Consider the following 23,436-nt stretch of genomic DNA (forward strand, 5'->3'; position numbering starts at 1 on the left):
AAAAGATCCACACATAGAGCTCCCCCTCACAGAAATCAGGACAGAACTGTTTAAAAGTGGACAAAAGAGATGGATTAAAACACCAGGTGTAAATGGGTAAGTGTTTATCCCTCATCAACTTGATTTGATTGACCAAAACGCCACTTAATACCAGGTGAACACAGGGCCTAAATGATATGGAGCTATGGAGATTCAGAAGAGAGCTGAAAATGACATGATTTTGCCCATTACATTCAGAATAGCTTTCTTCTGCATTTAGTAAGCAATGCTTTGTGGTAAGTGTGAACAGCTTTTTATTGCAGATCTACAAAACATTCATTGTATTGAGGTCACAGCACTTCCTGTCTTGTTCAAGGAATTAAGCCCTGGTCTCTGACCTTTTACATCCTACATGCTATTGTGTTAAACAGATGGAGGACGGAGGCGTCTCATTACACCCTCTACTCCATATGGAGACCAGACACAGAGCTAAAGTGCTGTATAATCATGAAACACATCAAAACAAAAGCCTGTAGTACTAGATCTGCACAATTTGGGAATTTAAAATATAATAAAAAATATGCATGTTATTTAATAATAAGCATTTTTAATTATGATTAAATATAAGTATTTCTATTTCAATATTTGATTGTTAAATTAAAAAAATACCTAAATCTAGCAATAAGAAAAACAACAATAATAATTTTAGTTTACAGTACAATTCTAAAATGACTAAGGCGGTCTAAATTTTAAAACCATCAAGCTTTTATTTTGGCAGAAAACTGCAGGTGCAGAAAAACACTTGCAGTCTTGCAGTTTGAATTGACAGTTGGAATATTTGTGTTTCCTTTCATTCATTTTCAAGATCTGAGGTCAATTATCCATTGTCGCTTCCAGTACAGCTATAAAGGTCACACACAAAAAAATAAAAATCCCGCAAGTACTGCAAAAAAAATACACACATATGCAGGGAGGGGCTGCTCTGGACCTGTCAAGACACGCTGCACTCCAGATGAGAAACACTTAATTACTACATTCACAAGCCTGCCAGCACTGACTTAAACACAGCTCGATTGCCTCCAGATAAGTGTGCATTTGGGTTGAGGCGATAAACCCTGCAGGCTTTGATTGGGTTTAAATCAACACACTGACATATTTACTAAAGGTCAAGGAGCCTTTCATACATTTAAAAAAAAGTAAAATGCAGCGCAAGGGAAACAAGCAGAATCAAGGTGTCTCCAGGAAAGTTAAAGTTTTTGAAAAGCACAGCACTCATGGCACAAAATCGCAGTGGTCAAAGAAGCCAGTCTAGTGCATGTTCAAACATAAAAACAATTAAAAAACAGCATTTGGGAACAAGCAACAACACATACTGTGTGATAGTACAACTCAGCAAAAACTTTCACTTAAAGACTTGAGGAAAGCTTTCTTTGCCCAAGTAATCCTCACCTTTCCCTTCCTGTGATCGGGTAAATGTGGTTACAAGTCTATTTTCGACATCCCTGAAAAGATAAATATAGGTTAGAGTTGTCTATTTCTTGCGATGAGCTCTCTCTGTTCAAGTCTCTGGCCCTGTTTACACTTGGTATTAAGAAGTGTTTTCGTCAATCCGATCACAAGTGGACAACACTAAAAACAGATGTAAACGGGGTCTAAAATGTTTGATCAGATTCTGTATTTGTTAAGGAGATGCGTAATAGCACCCCCTACCGTATAACAGTGATAACACCAAAAAATCTCAACTGGAAAAAGTAATTTGCAGGGAAAGTTTCTCATAAAAGAAGAGATAAAAAACACTAAAGGCTCTTGACTGAATAACTTTAATAAGGATTAACCTATACACTGCAGAGTTTAGTGATATTTTACATTTGATTACTATTTGTGTACCTGAAAATCTAGTTTAGACCTACATGAAAAACATGAAAATAACTTTAATTTGTATGTTTGTTCTGTTGTATTTATGTATGTATACTGCATTCTATATACAGCACTAATCAAAGGTTTGGACACCACTGGGAAAGTGTGTCTAAACTTTTGACTGGTACTGTACAATAATTTACACAAAGAACATTGGCCGATATATCCATATCACTTTTTTTTACACCCTAATATCGGTATCAGCCCCCAAAAACCCATATCAATCGGGCTCTAGTAGTGTTGATATACCGGTACTAGAAAAGTATTGCGATACCCTGCTATTACAAACGGTACGATATGGACTTTTATGAGTACCGGTACTTTAAGGAGGACAGCGCTAACATGAGCTGTATTTCTTATTTTGCGTGGATGTGTGACAGCAGGTGTCAGGACGAGTGTAAAGAGCTCTTCTTCCACCGTTCACTAAACATTGGAAGTAGACGAGTTAAAACATATACACGCAGCGCATGACAAAGAAAGCAACAGAAATATGCACGCATGAGGAGAAAAAGCGCGGCACGGGACGTGCTTGCGCTGCCGGACTCTGACCTGAAGCGCGCCCACACGACTTTCAGACAACAAACATGTGGTCGCCATTCAGTTCTTTCGTGGATTATTGTTTGGGTTTGAATGGTCAAACATGTAAAAATGTATGGTCTGGCGAGTATTCAGGTAAACACAGTCGGATATGTATTTAGTGAACGTGTACAGTTGAGGTAATAATATCCGTGCATGTATTAAGACAGACCTAATATTCTGTGTGATTAATGTTTGCAAACCACCACATGCTTGGCTAAATAACTCAAATATATTTATTAAGAATCAGTGTATAGTTAAATTATAGAGTGAAGACTAAGCAATTTTATACTTGATTATTTAATTAATTAAATAATCTGTTAAATAGACCTATAGCTGAAAAATAAAGCACTGTTTTTGTCATATAGTTTGTAAATTGCATTTATTTGCTTATTTTTTAAAACAAAGATACAATTAAAAATCTATATTATAATTATAAAATTACATTTAAAAATATTAAATTACATGAAATGTCATATCATGAAATAAGATTTTGGTCATCCCAACCTGAAGTGAAAGGTTAGTGAATGATAACATGATTGATAATGTGATCTCTGTAAGGATGTTCACACTGGCATACTATAGTAACAAGAAGAGGGAATGGTCAAAAACCAGGGCAGGAACATGCTGGCCAAGTGAATTTTTAGTAAAAAAATACAAATAAAACAATGAATAATAAGTTCTGTTGTCATATTATTCATATTACCTGGGGGGTTTTTTTGTTTTTGTTTTTACCGTAGTATTGGTTTAGTATCGGTATCGAGGTATTTCAGTCTGGTATCGTATCGAAGTCATAATTTTGGTATCGTGACAACACTAGGCTCTAGTATTAAAACACTAGTTGTAAATGGGTAATGTCTCCTTAGTTTACTTGTGATCCGATTGACCAAAACTAATCTTAATAGAGAGATCTTGATAATAAAAGAAGAGAAATTTCAAATCCAGATTGGAGTGGGAAAACTGACTGGGAGCTTTGCTCTTATACACATGACATTCATTAGCTTGCTTTATAACAAAAGCTCTTTAGCCCGAGCTGCTCTGATAATAAAGACCTTCTTTCGGTAAGTCACAAAGGAACAGCTCATTTTTAGAGCGAAAGTGTGCAAAAGACTAAAAAGCTATAGAGGAAGAATAAGGCTCCCAGTGAAAGTGATTTAGAGAAAAACTGAAGTACTGACAAAGGAATATCCCAATGCAGAGCACATTGCTCTGGGATAGGAAGTGACACTGTTTGGGTAATGAGCACAACCGAGCGGTTAGGCATATTTTTGCTGCGGTGAGATGCTGACGGCAGAGAGCAGGCCAAAAGACCTCTCTGTTACTAAACTAAACTAGACTAAACTGTGTAAAGGTATGTCTACAGCTATACCCTTTATGTCCATCCTGAGAGAGAAATAACAAACAACAAGGTGAAAATAATCAACAGGATCGAAAGATGCAAAATGGCAACATCTGCAGCAGACAGTAAACTATACAATCAAGAAGTCTTGCTCAGAAAAACGGAAGAGGAGAGAAGGAGAGGAAGAGGAGAAAAATTATGATTTGTGAAAGATGAATGAGAAGAAGAGGGATATACTTAGAGGAATGATAATAGGAAGGGGTTAGCCAAGCGTGAGCGTGATTTGTGGGCAGAGGGGAGTGTCGCAGAGCTATTTGTCTCTGAATTCTTGCATCCAGGCAGATTGCAAGCAACACTCCATCCGCTCAATCTAATTATGCACCATGAAAATATGGTTCACAAAAGTAGTGACAGACTTCACAGTTGAAGAGATTTTACTGTCAGTATGACTTAAGTAAAAGTATTACTGCAATAATATTTACATGTAATATTGTAGTAAGTATTAGAAAGAAATTGTAAGACAATTTGACTTTTTTTAAATTAGTGGAGCACCCAAAAAGCCGCCAGCACTCAAGATCCACATGATTTGTTTCCTCTGCTATTTTTTACAAAAATGCACAAACTACAGATTTTTATAATCCACTATTTGGGGGGTTGTCTGTATAATTCAATTATGAAGATAAAGTGCCTTTTATTTGTATGACGTATTGCGTTAGGGATGAGGTTATATTAATATTCCAGATGATGATAATGTATTTTTTGTGATGATAGCGTTATCATAATAGAAAATAAATAATTTGAATTATGTTTGTCATTCTACCCACCTCTATCAGTCATCAGCTTGGATGATTTATGAGGACAAGGGCACAAACTCAAATCATTCACAAACAGAGCTGAGCTCTGATTGGGGCGATAGTAAAAGAGAAAGGAGATTACAGGAAACTTTCCCTGAAGAATCACTATTCCAGACAGTAAGCAAGTGTCCAATCTCCCTGTAAGATATCTTAAGTTATTTCTGCAGGCACTTTTATAATAAATAGATCAATACTAGTGCTTTTAAAATTAACGTGCAATTAATGAGTATGCGATTATCTTCCTCGGTTTAACACGTTAAAAATATTTGACCCAATTAACGCAGCATCTTGAATTATAAAAAAAGAAAATCACTCACTGCTCTTGACTGAATAACATTTGAGGCTTTAATAAGGATTAGTCTATGTCTGCAGGGAAGTGTTTGACAACATTATTACATTTCTGTATCCTACCTGTTAAACCTAAATCTTAAAGAACTGTTTACAAGGTTACATGTGACAAAAACAATAACTCGTCGTGCATTTTGACAGGGCAAGTGACAATCTGAATGGGTCAACAGAAGAAAAAAAAATGTTGAATGGCTTAAATTGATGAGTACCCTTACAGAAAAAACATATGAACGTGTGAAATTCATGTGTTTTTTTCTGTAAAGGGTAGCAGTATTGGTAATGGTATCAGTGATACTGGCCTTCTTTCAAAAAGAGATGCCATTAAACAAATATTTAAAATATAGGATATTGTCCTTAGGTTGTTTCTACATTAATTTGGAGACTAAATGTGAAATTACTACAATATAAAATGTATATTAAAGGTGGGGTAAGTGCTTTCTGGTAACCGTTGTTGATATTTCAAATCACCAAAACAAACAAGCCCCTACCACCAAATGGGTCTCGGCCCTACTTTGATAGCTCCGCCGATAGACCGTGAAAAAATATGGACGACTCGACATCATCCGTTTCCGCTTGCCAGATTTGAAGCTTTCAGGCGGCCTGCACGGCGCTGACATCTTGGGACCGAGTCTGCGCAGTAGAGATTTCGGGAGCGGAGTTGCGCAGTAAAGAGCAGGAAGTACAGTCGTGATATCAAAAGCCCGCCCACACTCTCGCAGATGCAGAACAATTAATTATGTTGGTGTGAAATAAACAGTTATGGAAATGCAGAAATTAAAGCTAAAGCTCCAATCTGCTCCAAAAAATTCAAAAAAAAAGTCTGTTAGTGCCTCAGTGACAAGTTCACTCAGAGAACTTCACTCACCCACTGCAACATACGGTGTGGAAATGAACGGGTCTTTATCATCGCTGAAGTGAGACAGAATATGATCGCAAATGGACAAGCAAGCAAACATGACACACGAGGATAGTAAAGCAAAAGCCAGCATATATTAGGCTAGTTCTCAGCTAATGTCCATCATGTGTGACTCGTGTGTTTTGAATAATGACGTGCACAGAGCGAGAGCGAGCGCTCTTCTCACCATCATTAGTAGAAACGCCCCTTACCTGCTGATTGGCTACAAGTTTATTTCACCCGGCCCGAGTCCTTTTTCTAAAACGGTTTTGAAATAACACTTACCCCACCTTTAAATGTAATGTTAGGCGCGAATAACCACGATTAATGTGCGATTACTTAATATTTTTTACCTATTGAATCACTAATAAATACACATCTAAATAAGCCATATAAAAAAGAGTGGAAAGGATAAAAGAAGACTGCAAAACAGGCTCTTAGGAAATGTTAGGGCTCTTAGGAAAGCCTGGAGTTTCTGTACTGTTCTGTTAGCAAAGGTGCTGATTGAGTGAGATAGTCTTTCTTTTAGTGTGAAAACAGCACATTAAACAGCTCAATTTGCCTATCGCTATATGGGGTTCTGCAAAGATCCTCTGTTATCAGCCCTGCTGGAGTCAATGTGGTCACTGAATGGGATAGGCTGAACATTACACATGATCAGCCATCACTCTTTCGAATTCGATCTAACCATTACAATCTGCTCCGACTCGACGCGTCTAAAACATCAGCCTAAATGTATTGAAACTTCAACTGTTGCAACACAGCAAAACAAAAAAATTATTTTTTGCACCCTCGGCACGAACATATCAAGTTTATCAGAATGAAGAAGGTATGATTACTGATTTCTGACTGATATCTCTATACATTTTTATTTCATCTCCAAACCTTGCATCTACTGACCATGGTGACTGACTTACGTACGTTGGGCTTTAAGGGTGTTGATATTGTGCGAGTGCAGGTGAGATCAAAACAAGAGACAAACCGATTGCAATTTTCTTGGTTGTTTCAGTTTCCGTTTTCTTGGTATTTTTTTTTGGAGTGTGACCTGCTGAGACCAATTTTCGCAAATTCCAATTTTCTTTCTTAGAACTATAATTTACAGCATAAACAAAAAATCTATTTTTCTTAGATACTAAATTTTATTTGAATAAAAACCACACATAAAATTAAAGTAAAATTTTGTAATAATGTAAAAACAAATGAAAACGGCTTCAAGTTTTTCAGGTGGGTCTAACAGTAGTTAGTATTCAGAAATTAAAGTAATCAAATGTAAAATAACACTGGATAGTAAAAAAAAATTGAGATTAATGCTTATAATTTAAGTTACAAAAGTTATTCAGAGCAGTGATTTTCTTTTGTTCTTTGATGACCATGATAGACAGCAGCACGTATAGACTGCTGTCATTTAAAGATTTTGCTCATGGATCCAACATATCATTACAAAACATGTGTTAGCTTTCTCAAACAATTACATGTCAAAATGACTGTTTAATCGAATACTCATCATTTTATATTTGACCGTTTAAGCGCAGTAAGCCACTCATTTTGGTACTCGCGACTCAAGTCGTTTGAGAAACGGCTTTATGTTCGCACCACTTATATGGTGCGCACACTTTTGGTGTGAACACTAAATCTGTGTAAATTAGTAAAATTATGCGCAATATAATCACAATTTAACTGAAGCGAATGAAAGTGAGGGGAGGCGGGTGGGTGTCACTCCGGCATCAGTGAGAAGATGGTAAGAACATGCAACTGAACTTATTACATGTGCCACTGGCAACAAAACCGACCAGCTCGGAATCAGAAAGATGTGAGACTGACCGGCTGGTCTCTGGTCTCTGGTCCGGGCCGAGCAGAGCCGATTAAATTGCATCAATTCACAGAAATTTAATTTGGCCAACTGAAAAATTTAGATGTGATCAGTCACTAGAAAATGTTCAATTGGAGCCATGGATTGGCGACAGTATAAATGAAGTGAAGACTATATGCTGTTATTTTACATTCTCTTTACAAACTAGACCTACCAGAAAAACCTGAAAAGCACTGTTTATTATATTTGCTCTATTGTATTTATTTGTGGCATTCCTTTTAGTTTGATTATTTGTTCTTATTTTCTATTTTATTTTTATTTATTTTTCCTTAACATAGTGTAGCCCGAACCGACTCAAAAACGGAACCCTAAAACCACTACACAAACCGAAAAGTAATTTGAATTCTTACACCCATAGTGCGCAGTCAGAAGTGATTTTATTGAAGCTATAAAAATCTTTTAACACATGAGATCAAGTGTGTGAATTGTACATTTTGTGGAAGCTACGAAAACCTACAATCTGAAGATTTACACCTTTATTACACAACAGTGGGAGGTACATGAGTGGTACAAAAATTACCACAATGCACTATTCAACATGAGAATAAGAATCCCAGAAATTAAATCACATAAACCTTCATCCTCTGTCAAGAAATAACATGCAAGTCATGTTAATCTAGACTAATATACAGCACATTTGTGCTTCAACATTTATAATTTTTCTGTATTAAAAAATTGATAATTTAAATACACGTATTTTCCCATAATGCACTGCTCAAATTTGCTTGGGTTAACAGCCTGCAAATCAGTCAAAACAACCCAAAAATAACATGGTTGTGTAACAAAACACCCAGAGTGATCAAAGCAGTCAGACAGATGAGCTGACAGAGCGATATAAAATAAGTCATTCATAAACAAAAACCCTTTTTTTTTTAAGAATACAACTGTTGTCTCACAGCAGGCGATACGGGTATTCACAATTACTATACAAAATTTGACAGAATGTTATGTAACATTATTTTTATATAAATAATCAAGGGAAAATCCAACAAGAATTAACAAGAATTCTGACAGACTCACAAAAAGACAAAATACACAACACAACTTAACGTCAGTTCAAACATCCTTTATCTGACTTTCCGAGTTTAGAGAAACATTCCCTATCCGACGGAATATTTTATTCAGCTCTTTACCAAACTGAAGTCACATTCTTCATTGTCAGATAGAGCTGTTTATCAGCACAAGGCATCAGTACTTCACAATTATCATGAAGTCTGAGCAAGCTCTCCTTGAAAAGAGGACACAGGGGAGGAAAAAACTATTCATTGCAATATAAACCTACAAATTTTAAAGTACTTTAAAGTGGAGTCATCTGTTTGGGAGCAATTCCAGGCCTTCACAACATTTGAAAGATGAGCATTGAATACTTTCAGGACGCAAATCAAACCAACAAAACTTCTGCTGTAAACACAGAATACTGCATTATCAGATACAGTGCAGACTGCACAGCCTGTTATTTTATGTTGCAAAAAGGTAATACGAATGTGCATCTTCTGAATCATCTGGTGTTTAACAGCCTATGAAATAACTACGATCAGTTTAAGTGCAAGCAAAGTGTGCTTACACCACACAAAATTGATAGAGATGGATGTGGCGGGGGTACAGACCAAACACACGTGATTAAAAAAAACACTTGATGAAAATGGAATATAGGGTGGGAGAAAGGGGACTGAGAGGTGGTCTGGTGAGAAGAGCGGGGGATTAAAAAAAAGACAGACAGAGGGACAGATGAGAGAGATATAATTGGAAAAGAAGTAATTGGAAATGACATACTGTAGGGTCTCCTCCATATGGGATTGGTGGCATTCTGACTTTATGCCAGTGCCCAGAAGCTTTTATTCAAGCTACATGAATGTCTCTATAATTATGAGTAAGCTATGATCTCTTAAAGCAATAGGCCTAAGTTACAAGAGGCTGTTACAGGGATTTTACAATGCTCAAGTGACATCAAAAATGCTCATTAAAAGTGGTTTAAAAAGTAAATAAATTACTGACACAGCTTCAAGTGGATGCTTTTGTAAAAAAACAAACAACAGAAAAGAAAAAATAACTTATGTTCAATAAAAAACTACATTAAAGAAAACTAGGAATCAGACACAATCCTATCAAGCAGGCAAACCTTGCAATATGATTGATAATAAGAATAAGTCCTTTATAATTTATGATAAGAACCACCAAATGAGCACAAATGTATTTTGTGACACTAAAGACTTGAGCAATATATGCAGAAATTTCCTCTTTGCCATCAGAGGAATCAATGTAGAATTTTTTGTAGCAATACTTCAATATCACTTTATTTTACTGTATTTATGATCAAATAAAAGCAATATTGGTTAGAATAAGCTTATTAAAAAAACATTTATAGAACAGTATTATAAATCAATTTGATTCATATATTCACATTGAGACAATGGCCTGAGGCTGACCAAAGGGCACAGAATTATTATGCTACTTATCATAGTCCACAAAACAGTTGTAATTGTTATAATATGATTCATACATATACAGGACAAAGAACACAGAGCACTTTCACTTTCTTTGTAATGTGCGAACATGAAGCATTACTCTCTTAAAGAACCGTTCCCATTACAGATGCCCAACAGTTAATGTTTCACATTAGTTTGTCATTGTGACACCTGATCAAAGCAAGCATCGCTTTAGGTCAGGAACTACTGTATGCACTTCGCCTCTGGCTCACCGGGACACCGCTGTACTAAAATAGTGCTGAGTGGTTAGTTACCTAGGAAATAGTTACATTTAAGCTCGCCCTTTTCGAGCTGCAGACCCAGGCTGCTGTGTATCTTGGCAAAGCAGCAGGAAATGACTTCTGTTCAAAAGGCCCACCATGAAAGAGGGAAAGGGGAAAAAGGAAAAGACGTTTATAAAAGCTGAAAATGGTAGTGTCTGCCTCAGCAACTCCAGTAGGCCTGTTTGGCCAGTCTGTGTAGAGTCAATAAGGCAAATGTCGTGTGTTGCATCCAAACTGAGATTAGGGCAGGGATCTATCAAAGAGCAGTTTCAGGGGCAGCAGACACAGCAATGATTGACAGGGAGAAAGACCATGCTTAAAAACCAAGACAGACTCAGAGAGAGACTACAGGCCTCACAGGTGAGCTAAAAATATCTGGTAACACTTTAGTATGGGGAACACATTCACTATTAACTATGGCTTTTGCCTCAATAAACTCCTAATTTACTGCTTATTAATAGTTAGTAAGGTAGTTTTTTTAGCATTTAGGTTTAGGTATTAGGTAGGATTATAGGATGTAGAATAGGATCATGCAGAATAAGGCATTAATATGTGCTTTATAAGTTCTAATAAACAGCCAGTATCCTATTAATATGCATGCTAAAAAGCAACTAGTTAATAACTGAACCATAAAGGGATACTTCACCGCTTTTTCATATTAAACTATGTTATTACCTTAAAGGGTTAGTTCACCCAAAAATGAAAATCATTTCATTAATTACTTACCCTCATGTCGTTGGACACCTGTAACACCTTCGTTCATCTTCAGAACACAAATTAAGATATTTTTGTTGAAAGCTGATGGCTGAGAGGCCTCTACTGGCATTCACATTTCCACTGACCCACTCACAAGGCCCATAAAAGGCACTAAAGACTTCGTTACAAAGTCCATCTCACTACAGTGGCTGTACAATAATTTTACAATGCGACGAAAATAGTTATCGTGTGCACAAAAATCAAAATAACGATATAATCCACCAAATTATTGACATGCACTCGACGCATGCGCGAGAATATGACGCAGCTCCGCCGTTCGAATCATAGAGAATACATGACCCGGAAGAGGAGGAGCGCCGCTATCGCATGAGTTCCAGGTGAGTTCACATCCGAGACCTACACGGAAGACAATAGCTTGGCAGATAAAGTCATTATTTAGATTTTTTTTTTGCGCACAAAAACTGTTCTTGCTGCTTGGTACAATTATTGTACAGCCACTGTAGTGAGATGGACTTTGTAACGAAGTCTTTAGTGCCTTTTATGGGTCTTGTGAGTGGGTCAGTGGAAATGTACTGAATGCCAATGGAGGCCTTTCTAAAGCCTTTCTCAGCCATCAGCTTTCAACAAAAATATCTTCATTTGTGTTCTGAAGATGAACGAAGGTGTTACAGGTGTCCAACGACATGAGGGTGAGTAATTAATGAATTAATTTTCATTTTTGGGTGAACTAACCCTTTAACTAAAACGAGTTGATGCCTCTCTCGTCTGAGTGCGTTTCAGTTTAATCTCTCTGACGCACGGTGACATTCTGATAGCATTTAGCTTAGCCCACTAAGCCCAGTTCATTCACTATGGTACCAAACAAAGATTAAGTTAGAAGTACCAAACACCTCCACGGTTTCCCTATTTAAATACAGTTACACGAACAGTTGAACGATCAAGTATGGTGACACAAAATAAAACGTGGAGCTTTTCTAAGCCGATTAAAAAGGAGAACTATAATGTATGGCGGAATAGCACTTCTGAGAGCTCTTCGACTCGACGCTGTAAAAAGTCCCGGCTGAAACATCCTCCCCCACAACTCTCCATCCCGCCTATTGACAGAAATTAGCGAGTTAGGGGGAGATGTGAGGGAGGATTTTTCAGCCGGGACTTTTTTACTGCGCTGAGAGAGAGGTTGTATCAACTCGTTTCAGTTAAGGGAATAACAGTTTAATATGAAAAAGCGGTGAAGTATCCCTTTAAAGGGTCATGAGACCCTAAACAAATTTTCTGAGATTTTAACAGAAGTATGTGTGTTTAACATCAGGGAAGACAATTTTACCATCTGTTAGTTTTGAATGTGGGAGTCAACTAGTTAATTTTAAGCCTTTTTGCTCTATTTTCAACTTCCTGGTTTCAATTCAGCGTCATAGGTTGTGATGTTTTCTTGTACTATAGTACGGCGATGTCTCATAATTATTCATGTGACTGCGTGTCTTTATCCTATAAGATGCGTTGCTTAATTCATGACAGCACACTAGGGATGAAACGATTATCGGTTTCACGATAAACCACAGTAAAATGTACTGACAGTTAGTAATATCGTTTAAAATGTAATTATCATTAAAACCATCAATGATTATAACGATTTTGAAAACTCCCTGTAAATCCTATCCAGTCTGGTGCAGGCGCGCGCAGCACGTGACGCAACGCTGTTTTCATAATAAGTAGAAATGACAGAAGGCAGTGAGAGCACCGGGAGATTTTCCAGCCTTCTAAAATGTGTGGTGGGGCCATATTTTGGATTTTACAAAAGTCCTGAGGGAAAATTAATCGAAGATGCTCTGGTCAGGCCTGCAGCAGAACATGCCAGAAGAAAGTCTCTATAATAGGGGAAACACTTCAAATCTGCGAAGATTTGCGAACGCAATGCAAGTGGACTTTGACCTCAATACCAAACCTACGTCTGGGAAATAATAACGTGAAGCTTGAGCAAAAGACAAACGAACACGACTAGGGTGACATTTAAAGAATAATAATCAGGGCTTGACATTAACATGTTTGTTTGGTGTATTTCAGCTGTGGCGTCACTCACACTAGTCACTGTTGCTAGTCACCTACTTATTATAGGCTTCTCCAAAGCCATCTGTTATAATAACGTTGTGCATTATAACACGTGTTTCTATTGAGTTTATGAATGCAATGTCTAATAATCAGATGCGTTAATTGAGATAAGCCAGAGTTTTGTTCAGAGTGCGCTCTCCCTCACTCTGTAATCTGCACTCAAAGCAGAGATGATCGTGCACTGTACGCAGGAGATTCATTCAGCATACGGTTGAATGTTTTTGTTCTAGCATATTTCAGCAGCGAAAATAGTTTAAAACAAACACCGCAGAACCATAGCACGTCTTATATGACTGGCATAAAGTTGGCTTGACGTTCAAGAGTCGCAAATTTAGGGACCGTCTCTAAAGTTACATACATTGGTATGTGCGGCTGTATAAAACTGACTGTAAAGTGTTTGTAGGTGTCGGGTATAATGCACACCTTTTGGATTTTTGATATTTAATAAAATAAACTGTCATATGAAAATTAATATGATTTTCATCATATGAAAATATGGATATGATTTATTTTACTGGGATACTGTTTGGGCTCATACACAAAATATGCTAGATTTAAATGCGTCATATAGGACACTGATGAGAATATTGCTTTAACATATTTATAAAGATAATATTAGAGATTTACACCAAATTATAATTTATGCATTGTGATGCTATTGACAGCCAGTATAAGGAAGGAAATCCCACAGAATAGAATCTTGTTTTTAAAAAGGGCATAGAGCAGCTTGATTTATTTGTTGTTTGTTGATTTTCAAATATAAAACTTGTTTAAATGTTTTCAGTGTGTGCATAGGTTCTTTTTGAACACTATCTCATTTGAACAAAACCGTGATAATATTGATAACCGTGATAATTTGGGTCACTATAACCATGATGTTTAATTTCAATACCGTTTCATCCCTACAGCACACGCTTAATTTTTCAGGACAGAGCGCAGCTTTATTCTTTGATTGACGCAGTGGCGCTTCTAACAGTGAGATTGCATACTGCACTGCAAGTGAGAGATGCATTGATGGATCAAAAACAAGTGTTTTTTTCCACTTTGTATGAGTGTCTGCGTTGTCTGCGTTCAATAGATCCTGAGTCTACAACATAAACGCGATTTGTCCGCGCTGTGAGTGTAACCACTCTTCACGGCTATTTAACCGACCAAACGGCACATATAACTCCACCAAATAAGCCTCAGAAGTTATCAAAGTTATACAACAGCGTGTTCACATGTATTTTCAAAACAGAGTACAAACTGCGAATGGCTGTGCATTAAATTGTGCATTGAATTATAGTTGTCACAGGATATATGTATTTGTGTAATGGTAAGCTTACAAATCCTTGTGTGTATTGTGTTGCATGTAACTTAATGGTCATTTGCAGGGTGCAGTTGTGGGAAGCTTTGATGCTTTTGATGAGAGCAAAATAAAACAGTTTGAATCAGAAAAAGCCGTTGCTGTGCTGTCCTGTCACCTGTCAGTCTCCCCTCACCCCCCTGCAGTCCGCCACTAAACCACGCCCACTTTTAGAGCATTTTTCAAAACTGTGGTGAGAAATGACTGCTGCTGAAACGGGGTTTCACGACTCTTTAAAATAAAGTGTTACCAAATATCCTCTACAGTAATATAATAGCAAAGGCTTTGTCTAACCAGTTGGAGATCATTACAATCAAATAGAGGGAGGTGAAGGCCAAGTTTACAAGATCATAACGTCTTTCTAAGGCCAATTAAAACAGTAATAAAATAAATACAATAAAATGTTATGAGTGCAAGCACCGAAAAACAAAGAGAAGTAATAATTGGTGACTATGCAAACTATATCTGAAGACATTTTTAACATCAGTGGCTATGTACATACTCACAAAAATGTAATTATGTTAAGAGTTCCGTTAACAGAATACTACATTTATGTTAATGAGTTTATGCTCATAATTTACAATAATCGCACTAAAATATGCAGAGTACTGTAGTTTTAACAATACTATACTATACACACACTATACTTTGATGTAGGAGAGTGTGATATCATGATTTTATATCACAAATGATTCAAATTTCTACATGATCTGCTTTAGATTGTATTACTACAGTGCATGTTTCCTGTGCAGTTCTGGCATGGCGACCCATCCCAACATACTGTGCAATGCAACGTACAGTCACATTATGTTTATCAATGCAATGGTAAAGTGAAATTGCAGTTCTACAAAATCACTGTACAACTGTTCTGACATACGGCGAAACACGTGCACACTAAAAGCCTGTCATACAGCATGTTACTACTGAAATAAGTTCTCTTTCGCATACGCTTACACTTAAACTGTCAAATATGCACATGGTAGGGTGAGCGATATGCCATCAGACACGATTATCGGTAGAAATTTGTGGTAGAGATTTTGGACTATTATCTCTAACACGGTTATGCTCATGTGACATTGCTGTGCAAATTTTCTAGGAAGAGTTTTCATGCTTTGACCATCTACATAAACCTTGACTGTGATGAATGCTGTATTTTGTGAGAATGAGTAATAGGCAGCACCTGCAGTCTACAGAAGAGAAAGAAGAGCACCGTCTGCATACCTCATGGTCTCAATACCTCACTGGGCAGCATCAGTTGAGCAGAGGAAGTTGAGGAGGGAGAGCACTGTGAGGACACTGTGTCCTCTACCTACTGCCAAAGCATTATCTTTCAGAAAGGGAGAAATGATTAGAACTTCTGCTGCCCATCCATCAACTCAAATGGCACTTTTTTTGTACACAGGGGGCATCTTTAAAGTCCATGAACAGTGAGAAGGCAATCAAACAGCATCTGCTTCTGGCTTTAATAAGGTAGCAGGAGTTAGTGACCTGAAAAGGCCTGTCGGTGTCATTTGGCTCCATGCAGCATCTCTTAAACAGAAAAGAGGGCCAGTTGTCTTCTCAATGAGGCAGAGAACATTAAGGCTTAGAATATGATGTTCAAGATAAGGGCTCAATCCGGCTGGCATCAGAAAAGTTTAGAGACACAGGAGAATTTATTTCAAACAACTTGCAAACAAGATCTGCACATTAAAAAGCCCCTATTGAACTTTTTATTTTTTTTAAAGTCTAGTGATTTTAACACTTATCCTTGGTTGCCGATACTAAAAATCTAAATGTAACCAATTTTAGTTTATCACAATTTTTTTCACCAAGCTGATACCAAAAAGCAACATTTCAGTCCCATTTAAGTCATGTGACCTCCAAATAGATGATACCATTGATGATGGCACAAAGTGTCAACGTGAATGATCACAAAAATAAAATCAATTGCTGGAAGGAGGAATATGATGAAATTTAGAAGAAACTTTCTCAGTTCGTGTTTAATTGTACGCAGGATCCCAAAGACATTAAAACTGAAAATAATAATTGTTACAACCTGACTGACACTGCCTTTGAAATAACAACCTGCTGTCCGCATCCACCTCGGTACAGATTGCCAAAACTCAACTCATAGCAGCAAAGCTGAGGGAAGTCACAACACTGTCAAACTTAATCACACTCTCCACCTTTCGCTCAAAGCTAGATGCTTAAACAAGGCGATCTTGCCCTCTCATCTGGGTCAGTGTGTCAGTCAGCCTTGAATCAAAGTCCGTGACACATACTATTACTGACCTAATTTACAACCCCTCCTACGCTCATCAAAAAACACTATTAAAAACAACATTTTAAGCATGCTTTTAATGAACAAGTTAATGCATGTTTTGAGGGGTTGAGGTGAAGTGTAGGGGGTGCTTGCCTTTATTAACAACATGGTGGAGATAAATGAAGGTCAGTCACTTTTAGTTCATGGTGCTTTCACAACAGCACCAAGAATCCTGTGGGTTTTAAAAGGCTGGAGGAAGTTTTGATTTGTGCACAATGCACATCGGGGACTAACCTGCAGGAGGCCATGTCAGAGTTATCTACAGCTCTCTGTGGACAAAAGAGGGCTGTGTGAACAGGTTTTGGAGCACAAATATGTCATATATATCACATTACCTGCGCGTCTGAAAACATTCCCAGTCTCTATCACACTTGAGTCTTTGGATTTAAGACTTTAAACACTTTAATTGTATTTTGTTAGACTGCACTGCCAGGTCTAACAGAGCTAAATCTGCTGTGCAGCAAATTGTGGGCTGAAACAGTTCGGGCTGCTGGCTGACGGTTTCATGCATCAGCAAAGCTCAATCAGACTGCTAGGTCACTATGGCACCATTCTAAAACAATTAAAGCATTAGTGCGCAAACAAAAAAATCACTATGGACTTAAAGCCCAACACTTGGACGTAGCATACTACTGCATGTGTATAACATTTAGCCCCTAGTCCATCTCCATCATTCACCAGCTCTTGGGTTTGACATACTACTAGTGCCCGCCCGCCCATTCCTAATAGTTTGCAAAGTTATCTACAATGGTTGTGTGAGACTCAAGAATAGATTTAATAGTTTTAATTTCTAAAAACATAAATATGTCAGTTCTGCTTTGGATAACACATTACAAATATCAACTTGGAGGATAGTTTAACAAACAGGCCGAGAGGCCAAACACAATATTACAGTGAAATATGGCACTGCAGGCTGGCTTGGTCAGCTATCCTGACCCTTTGTCCTGTGCTATATTAGCATTTGGTGCCGTTTATAATAACAGACTACACACACACACACACACACACACACACACATCTCTTACTGAGCTCACAGAACTTGGCCTAGGGAGAAAAGCAGTGTCAGTGGGAGTGTATCTGCTTAATGGACAGCATCCTCTTTACCTCCAAACACAAGCGTGAGGCCTCAGGGTGGGCACAAGACAGTGACAAGTCACACAGACAGACAAAAAATTAATCTTATGTGTGTGTGTGTGTGTGTGTGTATCTGAAATAAAATGTAATTGTCTGTGACGGAACAAAATAAAGGCCCTGTAAACAAAACTTATAATACCATAGGTCAAAAAAAATTCTAAAAATATATTTTTAGAAAAACAAGGCAGAGGTACATATGTTCTTGTATCTACACATGTAATAAAACGAGTTTCCATCTTCTGCATTGCCTTATTTTGGTTGGCTGAATATTTCTACCCCTACATTTATATAATGTGACCCTAAAACAGTTTATTGGGTAAAATACACCACCATTCGTATGCTAACTATATGTTGTTTTGTTATTATGAGAAAGCTACATGTACCACACCGCTTCTAATTACAAACTCACAGTACCAGAGTACCATGTTGAGAGCTCTAATTACATGGTATTAGAAATTTATACCCACTATTGTCTTTACATTGAAACTCAAGCAAACATAGCAGTGACAGCTCGAGAAAAAAACATTTATTCGTTGCATAACATAAAAACATGAGATTGTCTTACAACAAACAACAGTATAGTTATGTAGTATCTGTCAAGAATTAAGCAAAAAAACACACGTGACAGGAGTAACGAACTTCATCCATCTTGTTTACTCATTCACTTCTGTTCTCACACACAACACAACACTTTCAAACTAGTAATCAACGAAACAATTCTTCTCGTGGACACAAAAAACTACAATCTGAAAATGGTACGGTAACTGTGTTTCAGTTTAATATGAAAACCTCTAGGCCTGCTGATATGTGTGAAGGCTGTGCCCTTCACCACAGCAAAAAGTCACCAAACTCGTAATGTGGCTTAACAAAGCATTAAATCAGAAACAACTTTAATCTTCATGGTGTTAGATCCCTATAGCTATATTCTCTAAAAGGTTCAATTCTTATTACTTTAAGCCTGTCTACAACTGTACTACTATGCTGTGAGGTAGGCCTACCTAAAATGTGGTTCAACCAAGTGCCACTAAAAAATATTTTATTATACAAAAGAAACTAAGTGTGTCCAATTGTTTAAGATAACTTATATTGAACAAAAAGCTAAACAATCTGCATGGCATAAAACAACCATGAATATAATAGTGACCATTTAAATGGCAAAAAAAACTAAATTACAATAATGAAATATTAAATAACAAACTAATAATAAGATATTTCACATGAATTCATATTTTATTAATATTTTAATAATAATAACAGGCCTACTCATAATATTGTAGTCAAAGAGTAGGAATAAGAAAAATGAAATATATTCTGCATCAATCGATTTATTATCAGAAACGTAAAATAATAGTGATTAAAGAAGTGTCTGTCGTCCACCTCTACTGAATTTAGAAGCAAATTTCAGGACATTGAGTAAAACATCCATGTCCATTTTGGGCCTTTAAGACTTTATTACGAAATCTAACAAACAAATTAATTATAATAGCTAGAAATCAAATGACATCGAACACTGACCACTCAGTGTAAAAGACATGCAATGACCGTTAACATAACCACAAACTAACATGATTGCCAGCACACACCTAGTCATATTTTCTAGATAACACCTAAAATCCAGCTGACACATTGATCTCCCTAACAAAATGAATGCGACTGGGATTATTTATCATGGTTCCTTTGCAGACATCGTCACTGTTGATAGCAATTAAGTGGGAAATACAAAAACGCTCGTCTTGTGCTCTAACGTTAGTTGTGAACAGCATCTACCTGCATGAACGCTCAAAGTACAGACTTCTCTCATCTCGCACACGCCACTCCCATTCCTCTTGTTCAGACAACATGCAGTTTTTGAAGAGTTACGACTGAATGTTCAACAGCAGCACTGCACCACAAGTCTAAAATGCAATGACATCTATGACACTCGTCTGACACAAGACAGTACATGCAAAAAACGCAGCTCGAGTTTCAGATGGGCATTTATTTGCCCGTGTGTCTTTATCAAAGTGATCAAACCGTGACACTTACTTGCCAATGACCTCGCACAGCTCGTAAACATCTTCAAAGAGCACGTCGTCGTCGGCCATGGTCCAACAAGACCGGGGAAATTACACTCCCCTCCAAAAATCCGTCCAAATGGTAAATATCAGAGGATTACAACGTAGATACTTCAGAGTACCTGGAATGAGCGGCGAAAAGAAACGCTGACAGGGGACGTTATCCCTCTCCAAATTCCGATAAACAATATAATGATTGATTCCTGTCGGTTTTAGAGAAGAAGAAAAAATATCCGTTTGTGGTTCGGTTGAAGCGGGCAGACAGTAGTGAGCGCTCGGTCCGATTGACTCACTCTGCCCCACCTTCTCCTCCCTCTCTCCCGGCCCCCTTAATCCCGCCACTCGAGGCTGAGGTAATTCAAACGTTAAAAACAACTCAACAATAATCGCTGTTGAAGTCTCGGAACCGAGTGGGTTAAGTCGTCTAAACGCTAAACTAACTAATTCGACTCTGACGAGCCCCCAAAAAAGAAGTGCACACCGTTTCTGGGATACAAATGTAGGTTGTTATTAAAGTACGCAGTTCAGTTTATTCTACCCACGCGCATGGCTTTAGTGAAACGCGCGAGGCTTTTCCCTATAGCTCGCTCACGCTGGCTGCCCCTGTTCGCTGCCGTTGCTCTAGTTTCCACTCATAACTCCAGCTTTGCTGCTGCTCCCAGCTTCCAGAAAACCCAAACTCCTCCCACTCAAGGTTATGAAACTGGATTGCCTCACGCCATAATGGCTCCGGCAGGACGTTTGTATTCCGGAATTCCTGCATAACCCAGAACGACGATTGAGCCAAAATGACGGCCAGGCGTCTCAGAGTTTGTCTGTCAAACTGACAGTTTCTTAATATGTTAGTATTTGGTGGTGTAAGGTAAGGCGATAGATGCGAAGCGTTAAACAAATTAAGCAGCTTTTGGAAACCTTTTCACTTACTGGCCGGGAAATACGTCGTTATGTAGGCTAAATTATGTTATCTGAACAGTGAAGGCATCTTTATCTCAATTTTCAATTCAAATTCAAAGTAGGCTACTTTATTGACTTGACTTTTGTATAGGCCTGCCTATGTACAATATTGCCAAAGCATGAAAATAAAAGCCTAATAATAACAATATTAATATGCTAATAAAAAACATTAGGAACAATATAAAACAATACACAGTAGGCTAGGCCTATGTAATACATTTGCTTCCCTTTAATTAAAATGCTGGTCATTAGTTTAGTTATCTGTGTTTGTGTCATAATCACATACATTGTGCAAAAAATATACAGTATTAACATGGATGTTAGAATACATTTATCAGTAGCTATAGTTCTCATCTGCCTCATTGTACCAACAATGTCCCAATTAAATGTTTGCATATTGTTTGACTGTATGAATCCAGCCAATGAGAATGTGGTGGGTTTTCAGATAGAGGTCATTGTAGAATGTCTTATAAATGGTTAAAGCCACTGCACATCTTTACAGGTACACATCCAAGCAGATTCAGAAGTTTTATCATAGTAGTTCATTTAAATAGTTTAAATTAGAAATCTTGCAGCCATATAATCCAAATCTAATCTTGTATTTTTTATCTTCCCTTTGGAAGTCAGAATCAGCCAGAATACCTTTTCTCTGTCTATCTTGGGCATTAATTGGACCTGGTCGAGTCTTTTCTTCTTTCTCTAGCAGTCTACTTGTATTTTTTTCCCCTAATAGATTTCCTGTAATATCTCTATGTTTGATGTTGCTTGCATGTAATATTAATCACACATTAATTATATTACATGAATTGAACCTACATTGCATCAGCTGACACCTGATTTCAAATAGTTGTTCCTAAATTATTAAGTGCTAGTCTTTAAAGCTGCATTCATGCCATGTCGTAATTACCGTAACGATTCTGAACAGTAAGAAGCCTGTGCAGACCAATTATCGTAAATAAATCTTTGTATGCTTTCGATTACTGTTGTACTTTTATATCATACATCATATACCAGCCGCAGCGCTGCTAAAGTTAAACACACCTTAGCTGCATCTGATCTTAAAAATGCTGCCTTTGGAGAATACATTGAATGCATCAAGGCATTTATGATTCCAATGTGAATTTTTGACCAACTTTTTCCGTTTTTATTACTAATTAAATATTTGCTTAGTTTTCACCAAAGCTCTCTCTTTTTAGCTGTAGATCATTAACCCCTTACGTTGCCACCGAAGTCTGTCTGAAATCAGTTTCATAAGCTACCTTCGTATGCAAATGCTGCCTGCAAAGTCATTGCCTGATAGGGCAGCGAGGCAGTGGTCAGGTGGTACAATGCCCAAGTGGTACAAGCCGTAGCATTCAGAAAATTCTGAGTTTACATTTTGTAAATAAGTTCTACAAGCATGCAAAGACTTTTTACAGTTCAGAATTTTTACTGTACTTATGGCATGGCATGAACTCACCATTAATTCAAGTTCCTCAATGGAGGCAACAACATAGTATTACTTATCAGTACTTAATTGTATTTTGTAAATATAAACAAATTTTGATTTTGATGGTTGCAACACACTAAGGAAGAGTTGAGACAGAGGCATGTTTACCAGTGTCACATCACATTTCCTTTTCATTTCAATCTCCGTGGTCATCATTGTCTGATTCCACTTTTCATGATGGGCTATATACATTTTCAATAGTAAACAGATCTGGACTGCAGGCAGACCAGTAAAGAAAAAAAACACTTTGGTTTAGCATGTGCAGAATGAGTCCTGACACTGTCTTGCTTCCCAAGAAATATGTAATCTTTATGGCAGTACAGCAAAGCCCCTTTCACACAGAGATTCCAGAAAATACACTGATAATTTTTCCCGGGAACGTTTGATTTTGGTTCGTTCACACTGCTAGTGATTTACTGGGATCGATCCCAGGTCGTGTTTGTGTTCACACAGAAGACACTTTAACAATTGTATGGCAATTTTCTGGGATCAACACTCTGTGTGAAAGGGGCTTATGTCTCTGCACAATCCCAATACCATGTCAATGGTATTTTCACACATATGCGACAGGTGTTTGCTTTTCCACCTGTTGCTGATTAAGTCTGGATGGTCATTTTCGTATTAAGGACTGAGAACTCAGTGTCCGTTTCCCCCAAAACAAGCCAAACCCTGGACTTGTCTGACCGCAGCACACATTTCCACTGTGTTTCGAACCACCTAAGATCTGATTGGGGCCAGAGAACTTGCCGCCATCTCTACCTATAGATTTGATGTATAGCTTCCTCTTTGTGTAACAGAGATTAGA

General features: G+C 37.5%; 1 protein-coding gene across 18 annotated transcripts in view; it reads right to left on the reverse strand.

The window, feature by feature from the left end:
• caska (calcium/calmodulin-dependent serine protein kinase a) overlaps positions 1-20,865 on the reverse strand; it is a 180,938-nt gene extending 160,073 nt beyond the window's left edge. For 14 of the 18 annotated variants that reach the window (XM_067444096.1, XM_067444097.1, XM_067444087.1 and 11 more), the window contains exon 1: positions 20,160-20,864. In XM_067444096.1, coding sequence (XP_067300197.1) covers positions 20,160-20,218 — 59 coding nt within the window. In that variant the 5' untranslated portion in view covers positions 20,219-20,864. Of the gene's footprint in view, positions 1-20,159 lie in introns of all 18 variants that reach the window. The other 4 variants (XM_067444093.1, XM_067444090.1, XM_067444091.1 and 1 more) reach the window with 2 other exon arrangements.
• Positions 20,866-23,436: the final 2,571 nt, after the last annotated feature.

The sequence above is a fragment of the Pseudorasbora parva genome, chromosome 5 (assembly GCF_024679245.1).
Source record: "Pseudorasbora parva isolate DD20220531a chromosome 5, ASM2467924v1, whole genome shotgun sequence".
Lineage (NCBI taxonomy): Eukaryota > Metazoa > Chordata > Actinopteri > Cypriniformes > Gobionidae > Pseudorasbora > Pseudorasbora parva.